Source organism: Rhipicephalus sanguineus, chromosome 11 (genome assembly GCF_013339695.2).
Source record: "Rhipicephalus sanguineus isolate Rsan-2018 chromosome 11, BIME_Rsan_1.4, whole genome shotgun sequence".
NCBI classification, from domain to species: Eukaryota; Metazoa; Arthropoda; class Arachnida; order Ixodida; family Ixodidae; genus Rhipicephalus; species Rhipicephalus sanguineus.
Genome location: NC_051186.1, coordinates 128,800,539 through 128,813,009, shown reverse-complemented (window position 1 = coordinate 128,813,009; position 12,471 = coordinate 128,800,539). Strand labels below are relative to the sequence as shown.

General features: G+C 48.5%; 1 protein-coding gene across 1 annotated transcript in view; it reads right to left on the bottom strand.

The window, feature by feature from the left end:
• The window catches only part of LOC119375404 (MAM and LDL-receptor class A domain-containing protein 1), a 102,757-nt gene extending 90,664 nt beyond the window's left edge, over window positions 1–12,093 (bottom strand). Inside the window, exon 1 of the mRNA XM_037645584.2 lies at window positions 10,986–12,093. Within this exon, the coding sequence (XP_037501512.2) occupies window positions 10,986–11,403 (418 nt within the window). The 5' untranslated portion in view covers window positions 11,404–12,093. The remainder of the gene's footprint in view (window positions 1–10,985) is intronic.
• Between the last annotated feature and the right edge of the window lie 378 nt (window positions 12,094–12,471).

Here is a 12,471-nt window from a genome sequence, read left to right as displayed (position 1 = left end):
TTGCTGCATCAATGAGTGCAACGACCCCTCAGCGACAGTGTTATTGGCTGGTGCCAGGGTGGGCGGTCTCGTGTGTGTGATTGGTTAGAATCAAGAAGAAGGAGCCAGCCTGAGGGGTTATAACGACGGTGCTGAGTGAGAAAAAGGGCTATGAACCCAGGGTTAAAGGCTCATCCAGTTCTCTCGTCTCTGAACGCTTACCTTTTACCTATGTAAATAAGTGCACAAAAAGTGCCAGTAAAATTGTTTGTTTTCGTTTTCCCAACTTGCGAGCATCAGCTTCTCAACCTGGAGACTCTGTCACGCTACCAAACGGAGTCCGGGTACGACGCAGCCCTAACGTCGCAACACCAGGTTGCAGCGGTAAGACGGGTCTAAACTCCCGGTCGCAACAGAGTATGACGCCTGCATACCACGCCGAAGATCTGGGTTCAATTTCTACTCAAAAGCAAGATAGCGTTAGCAGCGTCTAGTAACTCAATACTAAGCAAACGGCATTGCGCAAACGAGATTACTCCGGACACGCTAAAAGCGCTCTACTGCCCACGCTCAGGTGGATCAGTTGCAAAATTTACAGCTCCTGAAAACTACGATCCTAAATACGCACGAAACAAATTAAAGTAATATATAATTGCTGTCGTAGTTCAAGTTATTTGATTAGAACTAACCGACAATAATGCCAAGGAAAGTATAGGGGGTGTTATTTGTAGTAATTAGAATATAAATGTGAAGAAAGTCAAGTGGACGAAAAGATGAAAGCAAGAAAGTTAATTACCCCACGCTATTTTAACGTCTCGTTTTTACGAGGAGTTTTCATCGCCGCTGATTATTCGAAAAATATTCGGTATTTCGAAAATGCGCTATTCGATTCCAGTGCCGAATCGAATAGAGTATTATTCGAAGTTTAAGAATATGCGCAGACTCATACTCATTTCAGTCCTGCCGACTTTTTCGAAAACCCTATAGATCCCACGAATTGTCCGAATTCTCGTACTCCGTCGTCTATACAGAATGTGAGAAGGGCGTGAGGGCCCACCTGCACCACTACGTCGTCTATACAATAGCCATTAGATAAACAACGGCGAATCCACAAGCCTTGCGCAGACGATTGGATACCGCTGCATTCTTCTGCAGATAATGCTGGCGCCGGTTCGAACAGCACGGTTGCGGCCACCGGATCCTGACCAAGGAGGGGCGTTAACAAAAGCGCTCGAGTGGGTTGCGCTTTAAGGGACCCAGCGACACTTTTCCAAGTAAACGTTAAATGTCTTCAGTAAAATAGATCATTGCCTCACAAATCGACTACCGCAATTTTTTTTAGAATCCGTCAAGCACGAGTGGAGTTACATGGATTTGTCGCATGCTTCAAGCGCTTTCTCCCTCCTTTCATGCTAGCGAGCGCGCTGAAAGCTACGCAGGGCAAGATGCGTCCCTACTTCAGTTCACTTTCTTTTCTCTTTTACAAGCGAAAGCTATTATGAGATCATTTCACTGGCCGTTTTTGGCGCCGTAGTTGTCCGCCGCCGCCGCCGCCGCCGGTGTCCGTAACCAGTATCGCTCGAAATAAAAAAAAAACGAAATAAGAAAAATTGCCAGGATGGAACGAGGTTCGAACCTCGGCCCGCTGTGTGGGAGCCCAGTATTCAACCTCTGAGCCATGCCGGTTTTTTTTTCTTTATTGCCTTCTTGACTACAGGTCAAGATCATCTAACAAGCACACATCATATCCGTTTCATGTGCGTTAATGCATCAAACAGAGCTATCACATCTTCATCACAGTCAGTCGTCTTATACACCTCATGGACTTTGACTTGAAACTGCTTTGCAAAAAGATCCTATACAGGCTTCATGTCGGGAAGGAACCACACTAGCATATGCAGTATAGCGTGGTAGAAGAGTAAAAAAAAGCACCAAGCTTCGCACAACGCGAATTCTGTAACCAGTCGTCACACAATGCCAATTGCGCAACGAGTAGGTTTTTGAATGCTTCCAACCCATTACAAAGGGATCTGCCATAATTCTTCGTCCGCATCAGGCACAGCATCAACAAAGTGCGCATAATGCCTTACATGCATTTAGCAGGTACCAGGGCTCTCCGTAGAATGACGAAAAATGGCACAGTGCCTGCTGCCCTACTTCTAAAAAATTACAGTGATTTATAGCGTAGTGGGTTCCTCGCAAGTGCACTTGTATTGGTTGCCAAGGAAGCCCATAAGCGCATGATCCATTTTCTTGGGGTCGCAGTAAAATTACAATGATTTATAGCGTAGTGGGTTCTTCGCAAGTGCACTTGTATTGGTTGCAAAGGAAGCCCATAAGCGCATGATCCATTTCCTCGGTATCTCAGTAAAGTTATTCGCCCCCTCCCCCCGTCTCTCTCCCACGTCAACGTATATTATACATGCAGCATGACGGGAGAGGGAAATAGCGACCGGGCGTCACCCAGTGCAAATTACATAACTGGTCAACCGTTTAAAGCTTCCAACCCATTACAAAGAGCTGACCCATAATTCTTCATCGTCATCAGTCGTCGCGTCAACAAAGTGCACATAATGCCTTACAGACGTGTAGCTGGTGCCTCGCTTCTCAGCAGAATGACGAATAATGGCTTAGTAGGTGCTTCCCAACTTCACAAAAATTGTGATTTATGGCGTAGTGGGTACCTTTCTAGTCCAGTTGTATTGTAGCCCCAAGAGAGCTTACAACGGGCTCTAGAAACGCCGCTCTTCCAGCTTTCGCTGTGACTGTGCTGCGGTTTCAGCGCAGGCCTGGCGTTTTTTCTTCGAGCGTGCGGCTTACTTTCAGCGTGATCGCGAGAGCGCGCGCGGGCACATGGCGGCATCCCGTGGCGGCCACGGTAAGCATGCAGCTTACGATGCTCAAATAAGCCAACGCCCGCGGACTTTGGGTGTATGGCGCAGTAATTGGGGTATATGCCATCATTTGTAGAGGGAAGAGGGAGCGATTTCTAGCTGACATTGAGAATTAATTGTAAATGCCAAGCCGCGTGCTGCGCTGTAGTGGTTGGCTCGCGTGTTCGCAGAAGCCTCGACTACCGATCGGCAGCGTTTTCTGACCATTCCCAAAAAGTGTTGCAGGGCCCTTTTGAAGAATCTCGCGCGGTCAAAATCAGTTTAGATGTCCTCTTCCAGCCTTTGTCTCCGTTTGTCGCCCTCTCTTCGTCATTCGTGTATCCTCCGCTACGACTTCTTAAGCGAAGCTTATACAACTCACAGATTCCAGTGACGGCGTCGTACGTGAAAAACCCGGCGCCGTCGAGTGTACAGAAATGCGGCCCTCGCTGGTGCGCCCGTAACATGCGTATTTGTATACCTCGTTTTCCAATGACTGGTGCTCTCTTGATCGTGGACTTGTCGGCGATCAGCCGTTTCTGATGTGGCAATCTGATCTTTTATCGAGGTGATTTGTCATTTTACGTTGCCACATTTCATTGTTGTTTCTGTATGAACGCATGGCCGTCGTTGTTGCCTGTAGCAACGGAATTGTAACGCTCTTAAGCACGTGGTTGAAGGTCCCATTCCCGGCTTGGAGGAAGGAAACAGTTAGGAGGGAGCATTGCGCAATGCGAAAGAAAGAAAGAAAGAAAGAAAGAAAGAAAGAAAGAAAGAAAGAAAGAAAGAAAGAAAGGAAAAAGAAAGAAAGAAAGAAAGAAAGAAAGAAAGAAAGAAAGAAAGAAAGAAAGAAGAAAGAAAGAAAGAAAGAAAGAAAGAAAGAAAGAAAGAACTATAGGTCGGGCATGCGTATACGCCAAACGTCGCTTGCCACTCTTTTCCTGATCGGGCAAGGGCTCCTAAATATTTTTTATGGCCTGAAATTTGGCAGTGGATGACAATGGATTCATTTCCACCAAGAAAATGGGATGTCTCCGACGCACCACACGAACAATCATATACCTTCGCCTAGTGGCGACCTCCCTGGTGAGCTTACTCACTTGCCCCGCCACGGTGGAACGGTGGTCTTGTGGTTATGGCGCTCGACTGCTGACCCGAAGGTCGCGGGATCGAATCCCTGCCGCGGCGGCTGCATTTTCGATGGAGGCGAAAATGTTTGAGGCCCGTGTACTTAGATTTAGGTGCACGTTAAAGAACCCCAGGTGGTGGAAATTTCCGGAGCCCTCCACTACGGCGTCTCTCATATTCAAATCGTGGTTCTGGACGTTAAACCCCAGATATTATTATTTTTATTGAGCTTACTCACTTAGATGTGTGTGGCGCTTCGGGGACTTCACGTTGCGGTTGCACTTATACCGGCAGTGATCACCCACTGGCCACAATACTACCGCCAGCGTATGGAACCACATGCACCATTTCGTCACCCTTCTACTACTGCAGTGGACACTTGCTGCGGTCACGTCGGGGACTAAAATAAGCACGTCTTCGCCGCCTAAGGGCAACCTGTCATAGTCTCGGTTGTCCTCCTGAATTACAAGGGTGGATACATGGACAATTCCATCGATCCTTATTATACTCTAACGGCACGCTAACGTCGCGTACAATAAACCTCAGTTAAAGGGACCGACAATTGGCCAGAACTTTTGGTTAGATCCTGGTGGAAATGAAAAGATCGCGAATTGTAGTGGCACATTCAATCCTCCTTTTCGGGATCTGAGTAAGACTTACATTTTTAAATCGTGTTGAAAGGTCACAAACAACCGGTATGTCGAGCAGCCTAGCGGAAGAGTTTTGAAGCTGGATTATGGATTCGTTCACTTCGCTGCAAGCATATATAGTCCGATGCTTTCATGCGCACCATAATTAGTGCTCAAAATTAGAAGTATGTATATTATTATCCATCCCCCTCTATATCTGTGCTGCTTACGAGGTAAAAAAAGGTTGCACGCTGAGAAGCGGCGCTGCTTTCGAGGCAACTAGCGGAATATGTCGAGCCACGGCGCATGCGCGCGGAGTGCGCGCACGCTCAGCAAACCGCCGCCCACCAACAGGAACCGCTCTCGCGCTCATCTACCACTGTTTGCAGCATGTGTTGCATGTATACGACTTAATATTTCACAAATCGAAAATATTTATTATAAATGTTTCACGACGTTTTCCGCGTTACCATTCCGCGATTGCACACTCTGACTGGTAAGCGTTCTGCTGCGCTAAAGAAAACAGGTACCATGAAAATTGTTTGCACAATTTTTTAAAACCTTTTTGGTGACGCCGTGTTTGATAATGAGACGTGCGTGGTTTGTTTTGCAGACTATTTCGCCTGTCGTCGACTCTGTTGTTCAGAAATGCCACTTGTGCTTTTCGGACGACGTTACGGCTTACGTTGGAGCCCGCTGCCTTCGTGGGTGCCGCCATTTTGTTAGTTAGCTTCCCTGAATGAGGTGGGCAATCTCAATTTAGAGCAACCACGGTTAGAGGGGTAACTGCAGTTAGGCTTTCCGTCTAACTGCATGTAACGACGGTCTGGGGGAACTGAGTTGTAAAACTATGACCAGAAAAACAGCAACCATGGAAAGGAATCGACAGGACAGACGCCCTGAGGCACATCGTAACTGAGGTTAGCGTGCTCGTCTAACTAGGTCAAGGGTCTCAAACTCACCTCACTTAGCGGGCCGCAGTCAAGAAAGCTAGTGCGGGAACAGCAGCGATCAAGGTTGAAGCGCGGCGAGGGGAGGGCCGTCTTTCCCTTTCCCAGAAGACCTTCCCATATCTAATAAATGCATCATTTCTGAAGGGAACTTGACGTCAGATTTCCAGAAACGTACCGATGCTGATATCCAGAACGACTGAAATCTGGACGCCGATTTTTAAATATACTTTTGCTGCACGGTTATGTTTCTCACGAAAAAAAAAAATACCTAAGACGAGTCACGTCTGTGTAGCTCATCAACGTACTCATCAGTCCGGGTCGGGCCGCTAGCAAAAGGTGCGGGGTCAAAAGGTGATGAGACCCCTGAGTTGGGGCATTAAACTTCATGCACGAATCCAAACTTGTGTGTTTATGTGTGACGTTTCACTAATGTTATTATGTAAGGGTGTGTCATGCCTAAGTTCGACTTTGCTAATGTACAAAAAAAAAGATTAAGCGAAATGCCGATCGACAAATGATTAGGTCAAGGAGGTGCATTCTCTACGCTATACACGACACTCTTAGAAGCATTCAAGTTGTGAAAGTGAGATGGTTTACGAGTTCGAAGATTACATTTCTTCTGTTCAGCGACAGTGGCGATGATTTACAACAAATGGTTGAGGACTTTATAGTGGTCAAGGTTTAAAAGTAAGCCGGGTCATTAAGATGCCGAAGACTCGGATGATAATTAGTAGCCCCGGGAAGCCTCATCTATCTGCGTTCCTATCGGTGTCAGGTTTATGTAATTAGTCGCATGGAATCCTGAACACGAGAAGAATGTTAAAAGATGAGTAAACACGGGCTGGAGCGTGTGTGGCAGGTTATTTAAAGTCAGGACAGAAATTTTACCGCCATACTTGAAACGAAAAGCATAGCGTGAAAACTTGGAGGTTATTCAATAGGCTAGAGAAAAAAAAAACAGGCCGACCACCGGAGAGCCTAATGTAACAAGAGCTAATACTCCCTACATTGAACACAGCAAAATAACGGTTCAGATTACAAATTCGAATGGGATAGTTGAAATTCTATAGCTCGCAGTAAAAAAAAAAATAATAAGTTAGGTCGGATACCTAATACGTTGAGCGCATAACAGGCAGTTTATTAGAGCTACGAAATGGCTGCAAGAGACGTGAATCAGAATCAGGGATGTCAGGTAATTAGTTGCTCTGACGAAATTAGGAATCTTGCAGGCATAATGAGATGGTGTCAGATATCTCGACACGGGTGATTAGAGACCCCTCGAAAGGGCCTTTTGTGTGGATGTAAACATGATGACGAGGGTATCGATTACGACTGCATTATTAATCTGTTGTGCTGGGCTCTATCAATGGGGGCAACTCAACGAACGTCACCGTCGATTCTTTGTTCATTATGTATGTTTACGTTGCGTATAAATGTAAGCCTAGGCTGCTTTGTGTACGTTCTCCCAGGCACCTTCAAGTTCCATTTGAAAGCCTCAACGAAAGAACCTGCATGCGATGTACTGATAATATGAACGCGACAGCAAACTTTGCGTCTCACCATGCTGGTACTCTAAATATACTCTTACGGGAATGAAATTCATCGTAGTTTAGCGCTGATTTCGTGTTTATTCAGATTTTGTTCACACTTCGAGGTATTACTAAACGATTAGAAAAATATTCTTACTTACGAATAGCGACTACTCGGCTACGCACCTGGGGTGATCAACAATTATTGTGCTACAAATTAACATTCTTGATGGTGGTGATGATGATTGTACTTCTGGCAGTAGTGATGTTTGCACAATAATGAGAACCCCGAAGCGGCACGGCGTAGGTTACTGGTACCCTAGTGACACTGGCCGGCCACTGGCACGTGCAAAATAGCGATAGCTATGCTACGCCAGACAGATCCTTTCCCTTTCATTAAAATTTTACGCTGGTGGTATGACGTTTTTACGTGACGGCCCTTCTCAGGTCACGTGGCACGTAACCTGAGCGTGTGATGGCGACCGGAAGTTCCGCTACTACGCCTTTTTACGGTACGGATATATACGTCAGGCCAAGGACTGCACCAAAACTCCTTCGACATGATCATGTGAATTATGACATGAATTATTTGAAAACATAATTGTTGCAGTAACAATGCGGCACTTAAGAGACAATTCCCAAGTGACTTATGACCTCGTCTATGACAACATTTCGGCGAACCTTTATGTTATGTGTCGACGTTTCAATTGCGTGAATACTTGTGTTTCGTCAACTTTTGTGTTCCGTGGACGCAATTTCGTACTGAAGAACTTGGACTGAGTGTTTGAGTGTTGCACTGTGTGCCTTTGTATAGCCTTTGTTTTCTACTACGCGACGACGAATACTGTGCAATAGAAGAGGAGTAGCCGGCGCCACGCATTGGCACCAACCCCTCCTTATGTATACATTTAATTAAAAAAAGCTAATCTGACAAGGTCTGTTATCAATGCATGCGACGAAAGGAAACAGCTTCTGTCGTTATTACACGTACGCCGGACACGCGCAAAGTTACGAGCTGATGTGTGGCCAAAGGGGTAGATCGTGTCCGCCTTCGATCGTGCCCGGGTAGATCGTGCCCGACTTCGATATCGTGTCCCGCGAACTTGTGCCTCCAGCACAAGTTCGCGGGACACGATATCGAAGGCGTGTTTGATCCCGGCCGCGGCGGTCGCACTTCGACGGAGGCGAAAAGCTAGAGGCCCGTGTACTGCGCGATGTCAGTGCACGTTATGGAACACCAGATGGTGGAAATTCCCGCATCCCTCCACAGTGCCTCATAATCACATCCTGGTTTTGGCACGAACCTCAAGTACTAATATTGTTAATAGTCACCTCGTTGTGTTTGTTATCGCCGGGTCACGCGTAGACTGGCCGTGCCTTAATGGTTGTAGGGCCTGAGCATTTGGCCGAAGGTAATAGCTTCGTTCTTGCGGGAAAAACTAAAGCGATACTGTTCCACTGCCATCGAACAATTCCCCTTCTTTTGTACTTCGAAGCTGACATGATAAACAAACTTGGCGATCAATGCGCAAGTACTACTTCAAACTATCTTCTTGACGAAGAGAAGGAATCGCTGCGCATGCTGCAAATCTGTGTTTCTTGTAGTTTTATAGCGCTATAAATTGCGCGTTTCTGTGGAAAATAAACCAGTCGGAAGTCAGCGTTCGCATGTCTAGTTCTGTTCGTCTGTTGTTTTCCCGCTGTTATTTATTTTTTTTTTTTTTTGCGGTCACGAACAACCCACTAACCCAAATTACCGCCCTTAAAAGGCCCACAAGGAGGTTAAAGCAATTTCGTGCTTCTCGAGGACGACGGACTTATGGTATACGCCTAAGCGGTGCCATGCCACACTCGTCAATCGATTCGCCACACACTGACACGGCATCGCAACTCGTGAGATAGCATCCTTAGAAGATTTTTAGAGCATTTTTCGTTTGACATTACTGATCTTCCCTACCCATTGTCTCACGACGACTCTAGGACGGTGAGGGCTTTGCGTCATCGGCAGGCTGCGTGTTTGTGTGCTAGAAAACGGGGGACGGATGAGCAATTAGCCGGAAATTACAAAAAGTGCGGGTGCGAAACTTTGTTCGATGAGTGCTCAGTAAGCGCGAAATAAAAGAAACAGAAATTAATTCACTCTTTTGATTACAGAAGCACACGATATTTGAAAGTGAGAAGGCAGCTGCGTCACCGTGGCAATCGATTTCTTTCTGAGCAAAAGAAACGGTATTTTCGAGCGGCTGCATGCGCGTGCAATGACATTTCTCGGGGCGCATGTACAGAAAGGTCACGATGGTTTCGCAGTGAAATTGCTTACACGTGTAACCTCGTTCCTAATTATAATAATTATTGGGGCTTTACGTCCCCAGACCCCGATATGACTATGAGAGACGCCGTAGTGGAGGGCGCCGGAAGTTCGAGCACCTGGGGTTCTTTAACGTGCACTTAAATCTGACATTTCGCCCCGATCGAAATGCGGCCACCGCGACCGGGATTCGATCCCGAGTCCGAAGTCGAGCACCATAACCACTAGACCACCGTGGTGGGTATTTTTTCGTCTGACACCACTGATCTTTACTACCAATTATCTCATGGCGATTGTGGGACATTGAGGACCTTGCATGAATGACAGGCTGCGCGTTTGTGCGCTAGAACACAAGAGACAGATGAGCAATAAGCCTGAAACCAGAAGAAGTGCGGGTGCAAAACGTTCTTCGATGAGTGCATTGTAAGTGCAAGAATAATGAAACAGAAATTAATTTACTATTTTGATTATAGTAGCATGAAATATTCTGCATTTACAAGACAGCTGCGCGCCTGTGGCATCGATTTCTTTGTCAGCCAAAGAAACAGTATTTTAGAGTCTGCATATACGTGCAATGACATTTCTCGAGGCATGCGCAATGCAGCGCACGACAATGTGTAGGGAGGTCACGATGGTTTCTCAGTGAAATTGCCGATAATTTGCGCTGTATGTGTACCTTCGTTCATTGCTCCTGTTCGTTTCTCTTTAAGCGCAACGCTACAAATTAAACAAATGACGCACTACACGTAGAAATGAAACACTGACCAACAAGCCAAAGTAGCAGTTCAAGATTTAGTGTTTCCTAAGGGGTGCTGTATTAATGTGCGAGCGAATTCCACGTCCATTGAGGCCTTCGAGGAGTGACGTGAACAGCAATTGGTGAGACGCCAGTGTTAACATCCCCTGATATGCCGGAGCCGAACAATTGCAGAAACACGCATGCCAAATCAAACACCGCCCGATGCCGTACCACTGCCATGGTATCGTCGCCCCTATCGTCATTATAACCTTAATTATGCATATTCTCTGTCAAGATGATAAACCACGCACGGCGTTGCAGCCGCCTAAACTACTAATCATATGTTGAGCCAGGTAATAGTGTCTACATCGTATGCATGCAGTCAACCTTATTTCGTCACACCATATAATTCTCTGCCGATTTCGAACACGATTTTTTGCTCGATCACTCGTTTCGCGCTCATCAGCTTTATCTCAAGTTTTTCTCTTAGCTTCCAAGTCTGCGTTCCATATGTCAGTACCCGTCGACTGCAAAAGATACTCATCTGCATAGTTTGGCGAATCATTTGCGAATAGGCCAATGACACGAAGATGACCCGCGAAGCTTATGTAAGTTACAGAAGCCGACAATCTATGTACTAGAGTATTTCCTTCTTCACGGTTACCCGGTTAACAGGTGTCACTAGGTAAGAAGTTGGCTTTCGCACGGACGCACAAGATCGACCACACATGACTAAACAAAACACGTGACACGTGACCACGGTGTCAGTGATCCACGTTTCGTAAGCAGCGAGATAGAGAGCCAGCTGGACAGTATAGTATAAGCTTGACAGAAAACACACCGTTACCTGACACATTGCGCGCAGAGTCGGCGGCGGGCGAGGAGACCCGAAGCACCGCACCCTTGGTGCCGCGGCCCGCAGTCGCAGTGTCACTGCTGCCGTTCGTCGCTGTGGCCAGCGCGAAACCGGCGTTCCAAGTCCAGGCACACGGTTCCTCTTCGAAGTCGCAGCGCAGTCCCATCTCTGCCGCGGACAGCGCGACGGACGCCGGCGCAGCTGTCGTGGTCGTCGTGGTAGTGGTCGTCGTCGTGGTCGTTATCCGAAACTGGCGCGCCGGGTAGTGCGGCGGGTCCTGCGCCACGACCACGCGCGGCACGAAGACGACGAGAGACGTCGCTAGGCCTACCAGGAGCACGGACGACGACGTCGCACACGGCCACGAACGAAGCGCACAGCATGTCCTCTCCGACGTCATCGTCCTCATACTGACACAGATACAGAGGCGTCCGGGACGTGACGACGTGCACCGTTCTTTCGTACCTTGCAGATCTCCAGGCGTCCTCGAAACCACCCGGTACCGATCCTCGAGTACGCGAGCTCGGGACTGTTTCGTCGCGTCGCGTCCCTACTTCGTGTCGATCGGCGGCGTGAAACTTCGGGTCGGCTCTCCCGGGGCGCCCAAGTGCCGTTCTTCGCGTGCCGTCGGCCCCTTTAGGACAGTCCGGCGTCGTAGGAGGCGTTGCGCCGGGGCGCTGCGCTTGGACCCGGCGTCAAGCGGCTGCTTGCCATGATGGCGGCGGCTACGGATGCTGGGAGGCGTGAGGCAAGGTAAAAAAGCGGCGCTCGTGGGGCTTCGCGCTCTCCCTCTTCTGCTAACGTTGCCGCCGTCGCGGCGGCGTCGAAGTCGACGGCGTCACAGCTGCCCCCGCGGAGGAAAGCAAGCAAGGAGGTGAGGACTGGAAACACCCCGCCTCTCCCCTCCTCTCTCTCTATAAAGATCAGGGGAGGGTGTTTCCCGCGGAGTGTGGCTGACTGCAGGAGGGACCGAAAAACTAAGGCGACGACCGGCGGCCTTTTTGGAGGGTCTTCCTCTCCTCCTCTTTTACTCTCAAGCCCTTTCCTTCACACTCTTTCTCGTAGCGCTGGCGACACACTGCGTAGAAGAGGGGCATCAATCGCGAGGGAATAGATGGAGATGGTTGCGCGCGGCGGGCGCACCTCCTGAGAAACGAACTAGGCGCCCGATGCGCACACACACGCTCGCGCGTGCAGGCTAGCCCCGGAGTCAAGGGAAAAGCTGCCGCTACTGCTCCTGCTGCTCTTGCTGCAGCTGGCGAGGCGCACGCGCTTAGCGCGTTTCGATGCAGCCAGGCGAGGCAGTGCAGCGGACCCTGGGGCCGAAGCTGCCGCCCGGAGCAACCCGTCCGTTTGTCGCTCGCCGCACAAACGCGCGCTTTCCTCCTAGCCCGTCATTCTCGCCACCTTTTCTTTCTCGCGTGGGAACCGAGGTAGATCGGCGGGAAAGAGGCCCTACAAGAGAGCCGGAAAGGAG